This window comes from Thamnophis sirtalis, unplaced genomic scaffold (genome assembly GCF_051295495.1).
Source record: "Thamnophis sirtalis isolate CommonGarterSnake01/CBP01778 unplaced genomic scaffold, rThaSir2_p1.2 scaffold_1, whole genome shotgun sequence".
NCBI classification, from domain to species: domain Eukaryota; kingdom Metazoa; phylum Chordata; class Lepidosauria; order Squamata; family Natricidae; genus Thamnophis; species Thamnophis sirtalis.
In genome coordinates, this window is record NW_028261381.1 from 62994646 (window position 1) to 63016757 (window position 22112).

A 22112-nucleotide genomic window follows, 5' to 3' on the forward strand; every position below is an offset into this window, starting at 1 on the left:
CTGTTCAAAGCTCAAAGTTCAGCTATTTTTTGGAAAGACAAAAGAGTAGAAGGAATAGCAAAAAGAAAAAAAAATCAACAACCAACCCAACTGTTAAACCATCCTTTATGTGCTTTCCAAGTCTTCTCAGCAGTTACTATGTCCACACCGGGTTTTCGTTCTCACTGTGGCCACTTTCATTCAAGTTATTCACGCTGTCAATTCCAACTCAGCGTCTCAGCTCTCACTACTTTTCGGCAAAAATCTGGACTGCAAAAACAGTCTCCGTCCCAGAGCCCCTTTCTTTCCAGCTCACCCTCTCTGCCAATTTCGTGTTATCCTCCTTTTCTTTGGGTTGTCAATAATAATAACAGATGTTTCGATTTCAACTGCTTTCTCTCTCTGCTTCCTTCTTATGTGGTCACCATCGCTGCAGTCCTGACCAAGTGGCAGGATAGATCCTCGTCCATTTAGTGGGTTTCTCCTACCCACTGGGGGATTTGCCTTATCACCTCAGCGTTTTCAGAGTTTCCCCCTTAATCTGCCGGTCCCTTCAGGATCCGCAGCGCTCAGAAATGAGCTCAAACGAAGAAGTTAGAGTTAGAGGTTACGAGAACTCCCGTTCCTTAGCTCCAAGCACGATGACGTCACCACAGGAAGTCCAGCTTTGCTTTTATTTATCTTTTTCACAAGACATATACATTTGTATGAATGTAAAATGCTTCTCAAAGCCTTTACCAGCCTATTTTGCAGATATGCTGCTAACATAAGAATCTATGACTACATTTTTGCTCAAAGAAAAGAAAAGTAGAAGTAAGAATAGGAGACCATCTGCTTGAGAAAATTTTTGACTGTGAAATAATTCCTGTTATTATTTCTCTTATTATCTCAGGAGCTGTTTTGTTGGACCTGGAACAAACAACATTACCAGGCATTGCTCATCTGGTGGTTGAAACAATGATAATCTCAGATCAAATCAAGGCTGAAGACAGAGCCAATGTCCTGAGAGCCTTACTGCTGAAGCATAGGTAGGTGGTATAGTGTAAAATGGTGAACCTAGAAACACAGTTAATTGGAATTGTGGATAAAGGTATAATAGAAGAGGAAGAACTACTAAATTATAAGTAATTATGACATAGTACAAAAATTTATATCCTAAAGATTAATCAAGGTCCTTGAGATGATAAGAGGCAGTTGAAGAGAACAAGATAACGTTTTGGTGATTCCTTGAAGAAGTTATTGAAGAAAGAATGTACGAATATACTGGCTAGCTTGAAACAGGAAAAACATCACATATACTGTATGAAGTTCCAGCAAATCTACATACAAGCTGGAAAACCAGAATTTTATAATATATAGGGGAGCTGGAAGGTAGATGAGCAGAAATTTGCTTCTTAAAAAACCATTGTTTTTGCTGAAAAGCAATTGTTCAGCAAGAATGAACAATGTTTTTTTCCCCCACTTCAGTCAGGTTTTAGGACAGATATTTGAAGAGCAACTGTTTAGCCAGAGAAATTAGGCCCAGGTTGTTTAGCATCTTTAACATCCATATTATTTCCTCAGCCATCCCAATGATGAGAAGGAAGCATTCTTCCCCCGGAACCATTCCAATTCCAGCCTGAATTCTATAGTGGGAAATCATCATCTCAATCACAATCACACAATTGACACTTGCATGCCATTGATGGGAGAAGAAAGGATTGAGATGACAGAACCACGAATTCATGACCCAGAGTACAGAGAGGTGAGTTTAAAAAAGGATTTGTCAACCCTTCAAGGTAGACTAGGCTAGGAAACCTAAGTCATAGAGGCTAATACTATTTTTTATTACAAGTAGTAAATTCATTGCAAAGATTATCTTTGCATGAATCTTGCAAGTCTGAATGCACTTCCCCTGTTCATCCCTTTATTTTTATGAGAACTAAAAGGGATCTTACATGAAACATTTTCTCAGCTTACAATTCTTACTTGCACTCAGATTTCTTTTATCTGACAGTATCTTGGTAGTGGCTCTTCCTCCTGTTCCTCAGATTATTCCTTCTGCCCATTACAGGATCAGATTGAATTTATCTGTAAAACTAATTTAAAGTGATGTGTAAGTTCAAGAAAAGTAAGTAAATGAATTATGAACTGATATGAGTGCATTGAAAGCAAACAAACAAAATAATTTTTAAAAAAGTTTGTATCAAATAAAATCTGGATTTTACCATTAGTATGAAATTGTACATATTTCAGGACCTTCTACAGTTTTTACTGCTTCTACTAGTCATGGAGAAGAAATAAGAATTTTAAGAAGTGACTTAATCAATAATATGAGTATATGGAGAAAGTAGGTCATTAAATTAAATTAAAGAAAGTAATTAGTATAATATAATGGCCCTGAGAATAAATTGAATTGATGTATTAATGAATTAATTAAAAAATCCATGAATGTGTAAGGGGGACATAATGTAACAGTCTTTAGTCTTACTTTAAATAAACATGTAGAAAAGTAAGAGGTTAAAGTCTATACCTTGTAGGACCTTAGTAACTAGAGTGTAGGTTATACATTTCACAAAATCAGGGGCTGTTCTAGCCATATGATATATGAAAATCATCACAGGGTAATTCAAGCTAATTCAGATATTTCTTGTTGGGACAGAAAAACATGCACCTTCACAGCTCTGAGGGACATCGTGGCAAATACATCAAATTGATGGAAAAGATTCCTGATGATGCTGAGGCCACCGTAGTGCTTGTTGGTAAGGAATTCTAAGTCAAAGTGCAGTACAAAATACCTTGAGTAGGACTCATGCAATTAGTGTAGTTATGGTATTTCCAATTATGTTTATGCTGTCATATTTTTGTTTATTGTATTCTGGAATGTGTATAACCTGATCCAGGGATGATTGGAACAGTATATAAATATAAACTAATAAAATAAAATATAACACTCCTATCAATACAGAAGCCAATAAGTAGCACAAACTGGTCATATCAAAGTAACTAGACAAAAGGAGAGAAAGAGAGCACATAAAAAAACTCATAATCATTTATTGGCAGTAGTAGCAGCATTATCACTGGCTTATTGCATAAGATAATGTGACCCAAAGCATTATGTTAGAACCAGAATACAAGCATTATCAATCTCTGTGTGTGCATATTTGCTTAACTACTGTGGCTCAGCTTGTGTTCCATTGATATAGTAAGGCTTCTGCCAGAAACCTATTAACTATGAGATCATTCTGACATCTTAGCTCCTCAACCGGAAATTCAGAAATTCTTAACTGGGAAAAATTAAGATTGACATAGCTTCTGTTCCTTGGTTATCTTCATTTATGGAGTGGGGAGGGGGGTGAAATTTCTGAATTGGCTTTGTTGCATTTGTTTTTGGATCAGAATATAGTTGCACACAGATGAAGATTATTATTTTTAAATTTAATCTTTGTATATCTTTCAAAAAAAATAGGACAGTAACTGCCAACTTTTAATTTGAGCTACTTCTATTAGTAACAGACATTGTGTTAAGAGCAATTGAAGTAGTAAGATACCACTACATGTAATATGTAATATGAATCTGACTTTGCTGTGTGCTTTCTGCCTGGACTTCTCTATCTGGGACATACTTCTTGTTACTTGTAAATTCTACCCTGATCCAATAACTCTGGTTTTATTCTTCCTCTCCTAATAGGTTGTGTTGAATTTCTCGAACAACCATCAATGGCTTTTGTCCGTTTAAATGAAGCTGTGTTTCTGGAATCAGTTCTGGAAGTTCCGATTCCTGTTCGCTTCATCTTTGTTTTGCTAGGGCCAAGTCAGTCCAATGTGGATTACCATGAGATTGGACGTTCAATCTCTACTCTCATGTCAGACAAGGTAAAGACCTGACTATTGGTTCAGGCTCAAGCATAAATAGAGATGCTGGTCACATGAAAGAAATAGAATAGAGTAGAGTAGAATAGAATAGAATAGAATAGAATAGAATAGAAATTCTATTCTACATGTCAAGGGCAAAATTGCAGAGTATGGAAGGGGGAAAAAATCCTACATGTTAGATTTCAGAAGACAACAATGATGCATTCTATATTAACTCCCCTACCTTTTCCAAGCTTGAAGTTGATTTTTGATGGCCTTAATTTTTGATGAAATTTATTTTTTAAAAAAGCTGGCTTAAGAGCTGCAGCTATGTTTTAGTTTCTACTTTCCTATTCAATTGTAAGTTTTGTGTGAAATATTTGTCCTTCCAAATATTCACAAGAGTTTAACAGAAGTTGAGAAATCAACTATTGTGACAAGAAGTATATTTCCCCCCATTTCCTGTCCGGCCAGCTCTGTTGACCAATTGATCCAGCATTTTTGTAGCATGTGCTGTGAGTGAACTCTGTTCTCCTATTTGCCTTCAGCAATATTTTTCATGTGGATGAATCTTTTAGTAATAATTTATCCACACTTCTTTTTTAATGTAATTGAAGTATAGAAGTGAAAAGGGAGTAATTCTTAAATTCCAGGATCACTATCTGAGTTCTCTCCTGCTAGTATTAAAATTTCTAAAAGTGTTTTTCTATCTGCTCAAAATTTTGCTTATTCATTCTGAAGTAGCCTATTTTATTTGTTGTAAATGTACTACCAAACTGACCAGAACCATTTAATAGTTTTTCTAAATGTTTAATTTTATATCAAATCGCACTATGTTTATGAGATAATATATTTTCTGTTTTAAAACAAAGAAAAAAATTATCGCCTCCCTCTCCCACCCCTTGATTTAAAACAGCATTTTAAAAATGTAAGATAAACCAAAAAAATTAAATTATCACATAACAAGATCATGCTTAACAATTGAATATGAAACTTCTTAGGTTACAGTGTATAGAAAGGACTATTAAAACAGAGATGGGAAATCAGTATCATCATAGACACTGTGGAGCTGTAATTCCTAATATTCCTAACATGTTATTGATAAATTGACTGGGGCTGCTGTAGGCTGGAGTTCAGCAACAACTGGGAGATCATGTGTTTTATCTCAGCACTAAATAATGTTTTAGTATCAGTACATGAATTATCCACTTACTGGAATCAAGATTATATTTAATTGCTTGTGTGCTGACATTAAAGACTTCAGAACTAATAATATTTTCAAGAAATGCATGTGTATGTACATGCACGCGCGCGCGCGCACACACACACACACACACACACACACACACACACACACACTTTCCCCAAAAGGCAAAATGGGAATAAAATGGTAATTAAAGCCAGCTATACTGTTTCACTGGAAATGAACTGAGGGATTTATGTTGATATGGGGACTACACCACCAAGCCGTAATATTAGGGTGGGCAGGTCCAGGTATAAAGATGCTGTCTGTGTCTCACCATGTTTCCCCATTGGTTTATAGCATTTCCATGAAGCCGCTTACATGGCGGATGACCGCCAGGATCTCCTTAATGCCATCAATGAGTTCCTAGACTGCAGCATTGTCATTCCTCCATCAGAAGTAGAAGGGAAAGATTTGCTCAGATCAATTGCCACCTTCCAGAAAGTGCTGCTGAAGAAGAGAAGAGAGCGCGACCAGAAGAAGTCTCTCAAAGAAACAAACTTTCAGGAATCCAAAGGTCTCTTCTGTCTTTGCCTATTGTATCTAATTCCTCTGATTCATACTGTGGCTATAATAGAATGAGTGAAATATGACTTGACATGTCAGTAATGCTATTAAAAATTGATGCAGTAACAAAGTAGATTTTGAAGGCAGACTTTGTGGCAATTAGTATCCTTTTTCCCTGGAAATAAGTCCTCCCCAGATAATAAGCCCAATTGGGTTTTTGAGCGCATGCGCTAAAATAAGCCCTCCCCAAAAAATAAGCCCTCTCTGAAAATATTGCAACACAGCAGCAGCCATGAGGTGACCATACTTCCTATCTTCTGCACCTCCAAAATAATAAGATCTCCCCGAAAATAAGGCCAGCGCTTATTTCAGGGATCCAAAGAAAATAAGACCCTGTCTTATTTTCAGGGAAACACGGTACAAGCAAATAAGGGAAAATTTGATCCAAGCACCTATCTGATTACATATAGTAGGGTATTAGTGTGGAAAGGTGTCTTGTTTCAGCTTCTCCTACCATTTCCCTGCTCGTCTATTTATGCCTTTCCAGAGCTATGTGAGGTCAAAGCTGAAGAAGAAGAAGAAGAGGGTGAAGAGGAGGAGGATGACCCTCTGAAGCGCACCGGCATTTTCTTTGGTGGTTTGGTGCGGGACATAAAGCGCAGGTACCCCAAGTATCTGAGTGACCTCAGAGATGCCCTGCACAGCCAGTGCCTCGCAGCCGTGCTATTCATCTACTTCGCTGCTCTCTCTCCTGCCATCACCTTTGGGGGACTGCTAGGTAACAAGTCCGCCCTCCTTTTTCCTCATCTCCCACTTCCCCACACATTTTCTACTCAAGCTGGTTCCTGTCTTTCTATGCTGCCCAAGATGTTGAGCAGGAGGTTAACATTTTGCTTCTACTAGCTGAGTGACTGGAGTTAGTTCATGCGCCTGTATCTGTGCTGGTCTAGTGGACAGGCTCCATATGGCTCTTGCTGCATTCAGATGAGCTTGGCTTTGATCTGTTTCATTCCTGTCTGGCTTTAGGGCTTTCTAGTCTACTGCATGTCTCATCTTCTATGGCAACCACAAAAACTCTATCATCCCTTATGTTGCTAAAATGGGACTTCCATTAGCAAGCAACCTAGGAGTCCAAACTGGGGAAGGATAAGGGCAGCAAATGAGAGAAGTCAATTTTAATCTTTTCTTATAGACAAATGAAGGAGAATTGGAATAGGTGCTAGAGGCCAATGAATACATATTTACTTACCCTGAGGTAAGATGGATAGCCTATAAATTCTATAAACAAACAAACAAATACATTTCAAGCATAAAATTTCCATAATCAAATTATTCAGACTTCTAGCGAGAACATTTTTGTTGGATTGGAGAATGGGGAAGAGATTAAAAAAGGGGCAACAAAATGGAAAACAGAGTTATGTGTAACCCTTTAGCGTACTGGCTTTAACCATCTTCCCCTGCTTAAGTCCCTCCATGGACATGCACATACCTACAGATTATTCCCAAAAGAATGGGGTTGTTGAAAGAAAAAAAAAGGTTATTCAGCTCTGATTAAAGAATTTAAAGGTAGGTACCACTGCAGTGAGTTCACTTGGAAGCAGATAGGCAATTGACATGGTTTGTTCACCATATGATTTTGCTGAATGAATCAGTTCAAAATCTGTCAGTTAAATTCTACTCTAATTTATATTTTTTCAAGAGGGTTTGTCTAATTCACATATATGGCTATCCCCCTATACCTTGGAATGTTCCAGAGCTAAGTGTCTAAGGGGATTCTCAATCATCCAAGTCATGGTTGTCCCAAAGGTGCTTTTTCAAGAGGCAACTGGACTTTCTGTTTTTTCTTTTGAAGACATTTCGCATCTCATCCAAGAAGCTTCTTCAGCTCTGAGCTCAAAGAAAAGCCAAAAAGTCCAGTTGCCTCTTGAAAAAGCAGAGCTAAGGATTTCAGTGGAAGATTGATCTATATTCTATCTAATGATTAACACAGGTTGCCAAAAAAAAATAGTTCTGAAGCGTTCCTGACAGCATATTGCACAGATATAGAACCTATAATGTGTGAATTCACAGATGACCACTGTAAAATCACAGTTGCTCATAAGTAACTAGTTATTGTCAGTCCTCTTCAGAGCCAATAGAGATGGAACAGATTGAACATCAGTTGTTTGGCCCTAAGAATTATGTGCAGAGGATAGCTTCATACATTGCATTAAGCCATAATGTTGTTTATTTAGTTTGACTTTTACATGAGTCTAGCCATTGTGGTTTATTAGCCATGAATCATAACACAGTATATACGTAGACTCAGGCAATAATAGATTATTCAACATGTGCTTAAATAAATCAAATTTAGTGTGATATAAGAACCTAGCTGGGGGGTTGGGGTATGTGTGAGGTGGGGTATTTCTCTGTGTATGTCTCTTACAGATGCAATTGTGGGCCATATTTAATTTATTCCAGAATCCAGGTGTAATAATAAAATAGATATGTATGGAAGGACTCATTAGCAGGGGCTATTGAGAAAAAAAGTGTTTTTGTCTCTCTAAACCCCAGGTTTAGGTTTAGGTTTATTAGATTTATATGCCGCCCTTCTCCCAAGGACTCAGGGGAGCGTACAACATTAAAAGAAACACATAATACAAAAGTTAAAAAAAAATTAAATAGAATATCCCAAACCCAATTAAAATTGACAATGATATTTTTTTTTAAAAATCAAATTAAAATTAACAGTGATCAATAATTAATTTTGTTTTGTTCAGCCAGGCTGGTTTGCTGGAAAAGCCAACTTTTTAGGGTGCGTCGGAAGGACTGGAGGTCGGGGATTATACGAAGCTGCAGGGGCAGCTCATTCCAGAGGGAAGGCGCTCCCACAGAGAAGGCTCTCCCCCTGGGGATCACTAGCCGACACTGTCTGGCCGACGGCACCCTGAGGAGGCCAACTCTGTGGGATCGCACTGGATGATGGGAGGCTACCGGTGGCAGTAGGTGGTCTCGCAGGTACTCTGGGCCTAAGCCATGGAGCACTTTAAAGGTCATAATTAGTACCTTGAATCGCACCCGGAAGACAACCGGCAACCAGTGCAGGCTGCCTAAAAGGGGTGTAACATGGAAGTACCTAGGTGCCCCCATGATAACCCGTGCAGCCACATTCTGGACCAGTTGAAGCTTCCGGGTGCTCTTCAAGGGCAGCCCCATGTAGAGAGCGTTACAGTAGTCCAGGCGAGAAAGGACGAGGGCATGAGTGACTGTGCACAGAGCATCCTGATCCAGGAAGGGTGCAATTGACATACCAGGTGAACTTGGTAAAAGGCCCCCCTGGTCACGGCCATCAGGTGTTCTTCTAAACTAAGCCGCGTATCCAGAAGGACGCCCAGATTGCGGGCCCTCTCTGAGGGGGCTAAAATTTCTCCCCCTATCATCAAAGATGGAACAAGATGCACAAATTGGGATGACGGAAACCACAGCCACTCCGTCTTGGAGGGATTGAGCTTGAGCCTGTTCCTCCCCATCCAGATCTGCACAGCCTCCAGGCATCGGGACATCACGTCAAGGGCATTGTTTGGGTGGTTTGGGGGAGAGATGAAAAGTTGGTATCATCAGCATATTGATGATACCATACCCCCAAACCACGGATGATCTTACCCAGTGGTTTCATATATATGTTGAACAGGAGGGGTGAGAGAACCGACCCCTGGGGCACCCTACAAGTGACGCGCCTCGAGGTCGATCCCTGCCCTCCAGTCAACACAAACTGCGACCAATTCGACAGGTAGGAGGAGAACCACCGTAAAAACGGTGCCCCCCCACTCCAAACCCCTCGAGTTGTCGCAGTAGGATACCATGGTCGATGGTATCGAAAGCCGCTGAGAGGTCTAATAGGACCAGGTCAGAGGAGCAGCCCCTGTCCCGGGCCCGCCAGAGATCATCGACCAATGCGACCAATGCCATCTCCGTGCTGTATCCAGGCCTGAAACCCAACTGAAACGGATCCAGGTAGACAGCTTCATCCAGGGACTGGGGAAGCTGACGTGCTACCGCATTCTCAACAACCTTCGCTACAAAGCTAAGGTTGGAGACCGGACAATAGTGGGCTAAAGAAGCTGGGTCCAGAGAAGGCTTCTTAAGGAGGGGCCTCACCACCGCCTCCTTCAAGGCGGTGGGAAAGAACCCCTCTCTCAACAAAGCGTTGGTAATCGCCTGGAGCCAGCCTCATGTCACCTCCCATGAAGCAGAGACTAACCAAGAGGGACACGGGTCCAGCACACAAGTGGTAGCACTGAGTCTCCCCATAATCCTGTCCATGCCCTTGGGGGTCACAGGATCAAACTCATCCCAGATGGTCTCCACAAGATTCATCCCCGTCGACTCGCCCGAATCTACCCAGTCAGAGTCCAAGCCTGTCCGGATCTGAGCAAACCCCAGATATGAAAAGAAACAGCATTGTTATTTATAACTGCAAAATTGCAATGTATCCTAAAGGCATTGCTTTCTCTTTACAGGTGAGAAGACAGATGGTCTCATGGGTGTTTCAGAATTGATTATTTCCACATCAGTATTGGGCATGCTCTTTTCACTTCTGAGTGCACAGCCACTCCTTATCATTGGTTTCTCAGGGCCCCTACTGGTCTTTGAAGAAGCTTTTTACAAGGTATTAAAAAATCCTTGCTTATTGCTTTAACAATCTCTAATTATATATATTATAATATATATATATATATATATATATATATATATATATATATATATATATATATATATATATATATATATATATATATATATATATATATATTATTATAAACAAATATCGTACCTCTACGGGGAGGAAACCCACCATCTGAAAAACCTCAGAAAACAAACAAATATATATATGTATATGTATATGTATATGTATATGTATATACATATACATATACATACATACATACATACATACATACATACATACATACTGGAACGAACTCCCCGTGGAGATTCGAACCCTCACCACCCTCCAGGCCTTCCGCACAGCCCTTAAAACCTGGCTGTTCCGACAGACCTGGGGCTAAAGAGCTGTTGCCCCCGTCTCGAATGGTATGACTGTTGTGTTTTAAATTATGCATTGTTATGCTTTGTTTTTTAAACTTTTCGTCTGTATCCCCCTTCCCTGGTTTGAGTTGTGAGCCGCCCTGAGTCCCCTTCGGGGGAAAAGGGCGGCATATAAATACAATAAACTGAACTGAACTGAACTGAACTGAACTGAACTATACATACATACATACATACATACATACATACATACATACATACATACATACATACATACATATATATATATATATATATATATATATATAATATCCCTGTAAAGCTCATTTATAGTCTAATTCACACATTATTTGGGTATTACAGTTGCTGTCAAAATACTGAACAGATAAGACATGTGAGAAATGATTTGTATGAAGTGTTTCTCACCTATGCTGAAACTATTTTTACTATCTTATTAAAGTTGGCTACCAATATGGGTGTTTTTACGTCATAACATATAGGAGCCATACTACACAAAGACTTGATCTTTTTTGGTAGCATGTATTTATGAAGCCATTATGCTGCTCAAGTAACATCTAGATTTGGCCTGTTTAAAGCTAGTGATGGTTCATATTATTTAAAAAAAAATAGTTTTCTAATCTCCACAAATAGATCCAATAGTTGTCAATTTTTGTGCATTCATACTTCAGCAAATTGTACCTAGGATAAGAGCACTGGTCTCAATTTAATAACTTAAAATAAATTCATTACCTTAGCTAAGATGGTAATGTGTTGCTTTATAATAGTATACAGCAAAAATTTATATATTTATTCAATTTTTATAGCCGTATCTTAATCAATGACCAACATGGCTGATTTTGCTGCTGCTTTGAATGTTTTTTATCTTTGCCTGCAAGAATTGTGCACCCAGAGGGTCTCTCTGTAACTTCTGCAGGTTTGGCAATCATGTGGCTAGCATTCTATAGTGTATTAAACTGGAAGAAACGTTGGGTAAATAAATTGCAATTCTATCTCAAAGTAGCCTAGTAAAGGCTTAATAGAACAAGACAGTGGATATTGGGAAGTAGGCTATGTGGAACCCACTGTGGGTTCTTTGAAACTTCCTCCATATACAAATTAGAGTTTATATTATCTCTACTGCAATCTTATGCAGTTTTTTGATAAACTTCAATTAGTGTTGTCTTCTTGAAAAAACAGACACTTAGGAGATCATATTATGGGGTGTTTTCGAGGACAGGCTAGGAAACTATGCAAGGTTAGAAGGCAGACTTAGGTGATGTCTCTAAACTTTTATTTTTATTTTGCCAGTTTTGTCAGAGCCAGAACATCGAGTATTTGACAGGTCGGGTGTGGATTGGCTTCTGGCTCATTGTCTTCATTATCATTATTGTAGCTGCTGAAGGCAGCTTCTTAGTGCGCTACATTACACCCTTCACCCAGGAGATTTTTGCCTTCCTCATCTCCCTCATCTTCATTTATGAAACATTCTACAAACTGTACAAGGTAAGCCTATCTCCAAAGAATTTGTGATTAGCTGCTTATATCAGCTGTCAGATTCCATTTAAAATAACCAATAGGCATGTGACTCTTTACTAGTTTTGATCTTTTTTAAAACTACCCGCTGTCATTCTGGCTCTAAATAAAAGGTTTTAACAGCTACAATTTCTGTGGCTGAAAGGAGTGATACAGTAGTAAATGCTTTTCTTCCCTATACTGTGTTCCCAGATATTTGCAGAACATCCTTTGCTGCGATTCTATCCACCAAATCTTCAAAGAAATTTGAATACTAGCATATTATCTGCCGATTCTACAGCCCTTGATATCCGAATGCAACCCAACACAGCACTTCTATCCCTCATCCTCATGTTGGGGACATTTTTCATTGCCTTTTTTATGCGCAAGTTTAAGAACAGCCGTTTTTTGGGAGGAAAGGTAAACCTAAGATCTGGTTCTGAGTAAAAATGTATTGTGGCTTTTCTCCCATGCAACCATTTCAGCTGATTTATCTGTCTTTTTCATTCTAATTCACAATAAAATTAGGATTCCCAAAAGTAATAAATGAAGTAGTCTTTCTTTGTGAATTTCTTAATAGATAGCTTGGCCAAAATCATAGCTATGGAATCAAAAGATATTCCCTCCCTGCAAATACTCAGTTTCCACTATATTTAAAAGTGAAAATGCCCCTGAGTTGTTTTAAACCTGGAGAGTGTTCAAAATAAATCATCTTGAACCTGGCCAGGTAGGTTCAATGGAACTGGCAATGGAGAGATAAAGAGACATAGAGTATTAAAGATGTAGTTATTATCCTTCAAAAGGTGTATTATTACCCTATTAATGTATTTTTACTTAGAATTGCCCTTCTATGTCATAAGGGACATTTCTTCAGAAGTTGGGAAAAATTGGGTTAAGAAGGTAGATTTGATCCCCCAGTAATATCTCCAACTTATCTTATGTTCATTGTTATCTCCCATGTTTGTTCTATAGGTCCGGAGAATCATTGGAGATTTTGGAATCCCTATTTCCATACTTGTCATGGTTCTGGTAGACTATACTATTACCGATACATATACACAGGTTGGTGTTGCTTGTCCAAAGTATTCACCATCTCATGGGAACTAAAATACATTGATTTTTCTAGGCATTTGGAGTTAATCTTTTTGCTTTTTAATTTTTTATTAGTGTATAATATATAATACAAAATACAAAAGAAAATAGTTGGAAAATAGAGCAGAAAAAGGGAAAGGGAAAAGTGTATGGCAAGGGGAAAAAAAGAAAGAAAAGGCATTGACTTCCAATTCCCTTCATTGCAGTAGAATAATAAGATAGTAACATCAAACCTCAACTTTTTACTTTTACATAATAATATTACAAACTAGTCACTTGTATAACAATAAACCTATTAATCGATCAAACCCAAAATCAAAGTGTCATTTTTTTCCTCCTCAAGCACAAAATCAGAAACGGTTTCCAAGTAATTTCCAAGTTTCCAAGAAACAAAAGTAATTGTATTTTTTTCTTCAATCAGTTTGGCCATCTCTGCTAACTCCATCAACTTGGAGTTAACCTTGTGCATGCAGAACTCTGAATTTATGCTTTTTAACATTCAGGAGTTCAGAAGGCTGCCATGCAGAAAATAAAGGGTGTCCCAGTCATGTTGTATGATGTATTGATCAGCTGACCTCTGCTTCAGTGGGAGGTTTTGTTAAATGTGGAGTCATCTAAGGACAATTACTTGTTTGTCTGGTCTTCCAAATAGGACCAAATGTTATGTTGTGGTGTGAATCTGGAGAGTTAGGATAATTGTGATGATAGAAGCAGGCATGTCTTTAGTGTAGTTAAAAGCTAAAATTCCCATCTAGATTTCATAGAGAAACCAATTTAAGGCTAAAAACTATACACACAGACATATTAACTATTGAGATTATTTAGGAAATATTTTGAATTGAGCCATATAAGATTGTTTTTCTTCCTAGTTGACTTCTGTTATAAAGATAAACAGTTAATCCCTGGATTAAATGGTGTACAAATATAAGGGGTGGGCTGCTAGGAGTTCTGTACATGCATAGCAACACTGGTAGGGCTAGGGTTTATTAGGAATTAAAAAGCTGTGTGGATACATATGTGCCATTATCTCATGCCTATTTTTACATTTGGTGTCTTGATATGTTATATTCTCCTTACAGAAGTTGAATGTGCCCTCAGTACTGTCAGTTACAGCCCCAGATAAACGGGGCTGGTTCATCCATCCCTTAGGAAGCCAGCAGCCTTTTCCCCTGTGGATGATGTTTGCTTCTGCCATTCCTGCACTACTCGTCTTCATCCTTATCTTTATGGAAACCCAGATCACCACGTAAGTGCCAGACCATTATGTTATAGATTGGGTTACTCATATTTACCATCCTAGATTTTCACGGGTATAGGTATGCTGGTCTTGTTGTATTCAGGTCTTTTCCCATGTAAGATTGAGATTGTCTTGGCAACATTTCAGCGAGGTCCCACTCGCCATCTTCAGGCTGGTGTTAAGCACGAAGCCAAAAACACTAGCCTGGAGATGGCAAGTGGGACCTTGCTGAAACGTTGCCAAGACAATCTCAATCTTACATGGGATAAGACCCGAATACAATAAGACCAGCATGGGTGCGCGCGCACACACACACACACACGTGCACACACACACACAGCAATGAGGATTTTAAAAATTATTTCTGTCCACATTGCACAAGAATGTTCCCATTGCTTCCAGTAACTATTATGAGCATGTAACACAGGAAGCTTTATCTGCAGTATAGAATTTAATTGCTGGCTCTGCTTTTTCATTTATTGCCAATGTGCCCCATCTCTTTACTAACTAAAAAAACAAACAAATTGTTGCAAAACATTTAAGACCATGGCTTTTTTATATTTCCCTTAGTAAAGCAAAGCAGTGTTAGGGTGTTTTTGAAACTCACGTATGTTCTGTTGCCGTTTTTTGTAGTCTGATTGTCAGCAAGAAGGAACGGAAGCTTTTGAAGGGGTCAGGCTTCCATCTTGATTTGCTGCTTATTGGGACAATGGGAGGACTTTGTGCCCTTTTGGGATTGCCTTGGCTCACGGCTGCCACTGTCCGTTCTATCACTCATGTCAATGCCCTTACTGTAATGAGCAAGGCCATAGCACCTGGTGAGAAGCCAAAGATCAAGGAAGTGAAAGAACAACGTGTGACAGGAGTGCTCATTGCTGGTCTTGTTGGTGAGTTCCTCTCAGAGGAATATGTTCTCTGTGATTATGTTCACTTGATGAAGTTAGATTAATCTGCTGAGCCACCATCTTCTGTTTAATGACTCTGTCTAATATATATTTTAGTTGGGTTGGAGGTTTGAGCAGATGATTTTCTCAGAATCATAGAAACAATAAAATCAGCAGATCTTCTTCTGCCTTCCAAACTATGAATCTGTATACAGTGGTACCTCGGTACAGGTAGTCCTTGACTTACAACAGTTCATTTAGTGACTTCGAAGTTAACAACAGCACTGAAATAAGTGACATGACCATTTTTCACATTTATGACTGTTGCAGCATCCCACTGGTCATGCGATTGAAATTCAAACGCTTGGCAGCTGACTCATCTTTATGACGGTTGCAGTGTTCCAGGGTCATGTGATCACCTTTTGTGACCTTCTGATAGGCAAAATCAATGGGAAAGCCAGATTCACTTAACAACCATGATACTAACTTAACAACTGCAATGATTCACTTAACAACTATGGCAACAAATGTCATAAAATGGGACAAAATTCATTTATGAAATGTCTCTCTTAGCAACAGAAATTTTGGGCTCAATTATGATAATAACTCAAGGACTATCTGTACTCACCCTTATGTGTTTCCAGGAGGCATGACAAGTACTCAAAGTACCAAACTAACCATGTGACATGACACTGTTTCAGCCGGGAAGGATTTCCTATTTTTCCTGTGTCAGCAATCTTCCCAGCATAGACGACTTTCCGTCTGCCTTCTGCAGCTGTCCCCTACTTTCTATTGCAATGTGTTGAATAGCAAACAAATGCTGAGTACCAGGACAACATTTTAACATCAAAATGTGTTGAATACCAAATTTGATATGTTTTGAAGTAGTTGAGTACTGAGGTACCACTATATTTGTATCTCTCTGCCAACGCCATTCTTCTGAATTCCTTGAAAATTTACATGTGCCATTTTAGGCATTGTCTTATATTCTCACTATAGTTATATAGGTATATTTTTAAAGAAAATGGAACATTCTGTGCTACTTGCAGGTCTCTCCATTGCCATGGGAAGTATACTACGTCAGATTCCATTGGCTGTGCTGTTTGGGGTTTTCCTGTATATGGGCGTGACATCTTTGACTGGCATTCAGTTATATGAAAGGCTCCTCCTGATCTTCATGCCATCCAAGCATCACCCTGATCACGTTTATGTTATCAAGGTACTGTAGTATATTTTCAGGGGAATTGAGAAGGTAAACAATGAATCCATTGGATGGCAAGAGAAGAATGTCTGCAGGTAGAAGTAGTAAATGGAGATTGGGATGGCATCATCAAAACAATGGTGTTTTATTAAGAATATAGAGACTGTGTGTTTTAATAATAGTTATTGTCTAATGTTTCTATTCCTGTTGTTTTTTTCCTATAGTTTTCTTCACTGAGAGTCACTGGGGCTCAAACATACATTTTTTTTATTGTTGTTGTTGTTCACCGCACAGTCAACCAGATTTCAGACTGGATTTGGCATTTTTGTCCTCCCATCGAGTCCTTCCCAAGGACATGGGATAGGCAGATGTTGATGTTTCATAATGTTGTTATTATTTTCAAGTTCCGTTTTTGTTTTTTTTTGTTATCAATCTTTGTCTTGCAAGCAGGTTGTTGCTTCTGTGCACAAGATTTCTTAACACGTTTTTCTCCTTCAGGTGAAGACTTGGCGAATGAATCTCTTCACATGCATCCAACTAGCCTGCCTTGTATTGCTATGGGTGGTAAAATCCACAGTGGCATCACTGGCTTTCCCATTTGTCCTGATCATGACAGTTCCTCTACGGCGATACCTGTTGCCACGTTTCTTCCACGAAAGAGAACTGAAAGCGGTAAGATATTAAGAAAACTAATCTTTATTTGATCATTATGCACATTTACTTTCGCCAAATGGCTAGCATGCTCTATAAGGTGGTGAGGTGGCGCAGTGGTTAGAGTGCAGTACTGCAGGCTACGTCAGCTGACTGCTAGCTGCAGTTAAACAATTCAAATCTCACCAGCGCAAAGTTGACTCAGTCTTCCATCCTTCTGAGGTCGGTAAAATAAAGACCCAGATTGTTTGGGGGCAATAGGTTGACTCTGTAAATCGCTTAGAGAGGGCTGTAAAAGCACTGTGAAGTGGTATATATGTCTAAGTGCTATTGCTATAAAGTATGCCATGCAGATACCACTTGAAGAGGAAGAACAAGCAATTTAATATTTGTCTTCCTTACTGCATTAGAATAGCAGATACACATTTTCCCAGATAGCTCTCGACCATCCTCCAACATCCCCAACGCTTTTGACTTGTAACAGAGATACCCACTGTAATTGAATGGATACTTATTCCTTTCTTCCCTCTCACTTGCAGCTAGACTCGGAAGATGCAGAGCCAAACTTTGATGAAGATGGGCGAGATGAATACAATGAACTTCACATGCCAGTATGAGCAGGCTGCTATATGTCTACTAGTTCTTTCCTGGCATTATGGGATAAGCTGTTCTCCTCATGCTGTTCCTGCAGTGGCTTTTGAACTGATCATAGGTCTAGTCCAATTGGCAGCTGAGTCACAACCCTCCCAGAAGCTCCAGATCAGAAGAGAACTTGGGCAAGGCAGAGCAAGAGGAATTGCTGCCTTCTTATGGACAGAAACAGAATATAATTCCAGTCACTATCACCCATGCTCCTTCTGAACAGACCTTGTTGTAGTGCTGTGCCATATATTGATCTGAATACGTAGACACCTTAGCCAGTTGTTATTAGTCTCCTGTCTAGAGAGGTCAAGCAGATTAAACTGTTTTGCAGTGGGAAAAATAGCAGCAGGTTAACAAAGGAAGAGGCAAGTAAACCTTTTGGAATGTTGAGGGCAATACTTTTTTTTCAGAATTAACAGTTTTCTGGTGTGGTAGCAGGAAGTGAAAGAATAGCTGGTGTTTCCTTATTGAAATTTAGCCACTTAGTCTCATGATTGTTTAAGAGAGTGTGCTTCATCTGCTCTTCTGCATGATATCCTTGCCTGGGATTTCATGTTTATGGGAACTTTTGATCCTTTCCTTTTGAGGAAAGGCAATAAGGACTGTTGGAGACCACAAACTGTAATGCGTGCCAGCAAGGATTTCAGTACCATGATGTATTCAACAAGTGGAATGTGGTATTTGTGCAATATTCGTGGGCACCTGCATCAGTTTGGCAAGTACTGTGCCTATGTTTGCTGTTTCCTTGGTTGTCCAAAGTGTTGGGGTGATCTAGGAAGCAAATCCATTCACACAGGGAAGGAAGAAATGCAGGTAAAATTTGATGACACAGGCTGGATATCAGGAACAAATTGACTAATGATGGAGTAAAAATTGAATGATGGATATGGTTCTAAGTGAGATCATCCAAAAAGATTTTACAGTATTCTCATGCTGTTTTTCTCCCCTCTTGCAAAGAGAGTCAAACATGCAACCAGACAATTTGGAATCACAGAAGCTAAGTCTGAAACCTAATCTGGTTAATTATCTGATCCACCAAGCCTTCTTGTTGTACTCAGTCACCTCCTTTCCACTTAGTATTCTTCCATGTTTTACCTTCATTGCTCCTCGTGCTTTGTTCTTTAGTCTCTCCGTGGTCATTGCATTACTCATTTTAGTATTTCTTTAAGCAACCCTAGCTGAGCCAACAGAGTCACTTCTCCAGAAAAGCTACTGATGGTTTGGCCCTGATAATTAATGAATAAGAATGATGGCTCTGAGAGCTAAAATATTCTGCATTTGTAGAATGCAAAATATACATTGTATTGTACAAGCTTTCTACAGGGATAAAGGATTGTCTTCATTTGCCTTTTGATATGTCAAAGCAATAGTTTCTAGCTCCTGGATTTTACCTGACCCTAAAACCTTCTGCCTTTTTCTCAGGCCCATATCACCCTTGTATCTCCCGCTGACAACTGCCTAGTTCTCTTTCAATTTAGTCCTGCTACTTTCTTTTACAGTTGCCATATAAAGATCAGATTTTGTGACAAAGCTAAATTGCACAAAAGATGCATTGGCTTTGTTCACTAAATTTGAACTTTTAGCATCTGAAAAGCCTACTCCCTTTTCAGTTGCATTCATTCAGTCATGTACATTGCATTTGTGCTTGATTCATAGGCCAAACATATGCACAAACACCATGCAGCAAACGTTCAGAGCAAGATTCCGGAAGTGCTATCCTATTGGGTCAATATGCAGGGACTCTTATGAACTGTGAAGTCCTGTTCCATAAATCTGTTCTATGTACGTGGAATAAAAGATATACACAAAAGGCCAAGCCTGACTCTTGCCTCTAGTGAGGCAGCAAACCATATGGCATAGGTTTTTGGTTCATGGCACCACTCTGCTCCACTGCCTCTCTCTGTTAGTAAAATGGAGGCTGTCCCTACCCACCTACCTCAGGGGTTACCTGTTGAGGGCTGGATTGTCATGAGGCCATATATGTATATATATTCCTCTAATCATTCCCAGCTGGCTGCCAGTCTACCCCACCCACAGACAGTGACCTCCATTGTGCCCTGTGTAGCAAATCTGAACTGTCGGGGCAAAGACCCCAATACAACTCTTCTGAATGTAATAGGAAGGATATGGCTGCACCAATAAACCTTTCACTGGTATGTTGTGCCTGGTTCCTTTTATATGTTCCTGAAATGGAAAATCCAGCAAAAAACAACAACACCTCTATTCAAGTAGAATCAAAGAAAAGGAATCAATTAAAGTTGTCCCTTCCCACTGTCACACATGTATATGCATTCTGAGTTGCCTTTTCTTTAGATGATTATTAGCAAGGCTGTTCTGGCATTCCTTAAGCCTCAGTCCAGGTTATAAATAAATGAAAGATGTTCCTGTTTCTGACAGCAGATCCAAATAATCTACTCTGACTGTTGTTGCCTTTTAGACATTTCAGCCAGACACCTGTCCTTGGCTTGCCAGCAAAAATCTCATAATTAGAAACACCAAATTCAGTTGCTTGATTTTTATGCAGTCATCGCATGGGTTCTGCTTCCCACACCAAAGAAGCTATGCCTGTCCATTTTTTTCTGTTCATTAGACTGTACTCAAAATTTTATTTAAATGTACTCCAGTTTAGGATCAAAGAAAAGACAAATGCACAACTCCATATAAAATAGTAACATATCTATCTATCTATCTATCAATCCATCCATCCATCCATCTAGCCATCCATCTATCATCTCTATCTGTCTATCTTCTCAAGATAGGTATAGTATGGGTGCAAAAACTGCCAACTGTACATACTATGTAAATGCTTATAATGTAAGCAAAATTTACAAGGTTGCTCCAGATGAGGAACCAGAAAGAAAGAAAAATTCATTGGGACTTTGTGAAAAGAAGCAAACTAGAAAAAAATGGTAAAATATTGTTCCTGCATTTCAGTACTCCACATGATCCTTCTAAAAGTGTTTTTCAGGCCCCTGTCTTAATTTTATTACAGAAAACAGTTCCACCTGAAATAAAAAAAACATACTTCTTAATTAAATACATTTAGGCCCAAGTTTTATAGACAAGTTTATTCAAACTTCAGTGTATACCCCAAAGCCCCTATTTCTCTTTTCCTTGGCAAATTTTAGGAAAAGCCGCGAACAGTTGTGAAATAATTTCTAAATTATTAAGAGCATCATCAGCTGATTATCAGCTTTCTATTTATTTATTTATTTTATTTTTATCCTGCCTTTATTATTTTTGACAAAGAATTCAAGGCAGCACACATTTCTAATGCTCCCTTCTCCTATTTTCCCAACAACAACCCTGTGAGGAGGGTTGGACTGAGAGTGACTGACCACCTTTTATGCATAAGGCTGGACTAGAACTCACCCTCTTCTGGTTTCTAGGCCAGCACCTTAACCACTATACCAGCATTCGTAACAGGAGGAAACCTACAGCAAGCTAATATTTCATCAGAAAAAAAATGCAATCACAAGGCATGCTGTGCCCCTTACTTGTGTGCAACGTTACAATGCAAGTATAGAAGGAGTTAATACCAATCTATAATGTCTTGATAAGATGACCCTTGGAACGGAATGGGACAATTCGCTGCAGCCAACTCGCTGTAGTCAAGTCACCACGGGACAATTCACCATGGCCAACTCGCCGTGGGACGAGTTGTCATGGAACAATTTAACAATTTAATTTAATTATTTAAAATAAATAAAAATATTTTAATTTTTATCATTCACATTTCATTTTGTCCCTCGTTTTGCATTCCTTCTTTAATTATTCTATTCTACCATTGCTTTGATATTAGTGTAACTCTTGTCCCACAGTGAGTTGTCCCACAGTGACCTGGCTGTGGTGAATTGTCATAGACCCCACATCCAGTTTTGGTCACCATATTATAAAAAAGATGTTGAGACTCTGGAAATAGTACACAGAAGAGCAACAAAGATGATTAGGGGACTGGAAGCTAAAACATATAAAGAACGGTTGCTGGAATTGGGACTATCTAGTCTAATGAAAAGAAGGAAAAGGGTGACATGATAGCAGTGTTCCAATATCTCAGGGGTTGCCACAAAGAAGAGAGAGTCAAGCTATTCTCCAAAGCACATGAGAACAGGACAAGAACCAATGAATGGAAACAAATCAAGAAGAGAAGCAACCTAGAACTAAAGAGAAATTTCCTGACAGCTAGAACAATTAATCAATGGAACAACTTGCCTTCAGAAGTTGTAAATGCTCCAACACTGGAAGTTTTTAACAAGAAATTGGACAACAATTTGTCTGAAATTGTATAGTTTTCCTGCCTCA

General features: G+C 38.9%; 1 protein-coding gene across 1 annotated transcript in view; it reads left to right on the top strand.

The window, feature by feature from the left end:
• Nucleotides 1–19966, top strand: part of SLC4A3 (solute carrier family 4 member 3) — a 57534-nt gene extending 37568 nt beyond the window's left edge. The window contains exons 9-23 of the mRNA XM_087713497.1: nucleotides 872–1007; nucleotides 1543–1723; nucleotides 2621–2720; nucleotides 3650–3834; nucleotides 5357–5573; nucleotides 6111–6341; nucleotides 10063–10211; nucleotides 11900–12094; nucleotides 12317–12523; nucleotides 13076–13165; nucleotides 14275–14441; nucleotides 15066–15319; nucleotides 16366–16535; nucleotides 17016–17189; nucleotides 17708–19966. Of these exons, the coding sequence (XP_087569623.1) occupies nucleotides 872–1007; nucleotides 1543–1723; nucleotides 2621–2720; nucleotides 3650–3834; nucleotides 5357–5573; nucleotides 6111–6341; nucleotides 10063–10211; nucleotides 11900–12094; nucleotides 12317–12523; nucleotides 13076–13165; nucleotides 14275–14441; nucleotides 15066–15319; nucleotides 16366–16535; nucleotides 17016–17189; nucleotides 17708–17785 (2534 nt within the window). The 3' untranslated portion in view covers nucleotides 17786–19966. The remainder of the gene's footprint in view (nucleotides 1–871; nucleotides 1008–1542; nucleotides 1724–2620; nucleotides 2721–3649; nucleotides 3835–5356; nucleotides 5574–6110; nucleotides 6342–10062; nucleotides 10212–11899; nucleotides 12095–12316; nucleotides 12524–13075; nucleotides 13166–14274; nucleotides 14442–15065; nucleotides 15320–16365; nucleotides 16536–17015; nucleotides 17190–17707) is intronic.
• The last annotated feature ends 2146 nt before the right edge of the window (nucleotides 19967–22112 follow it).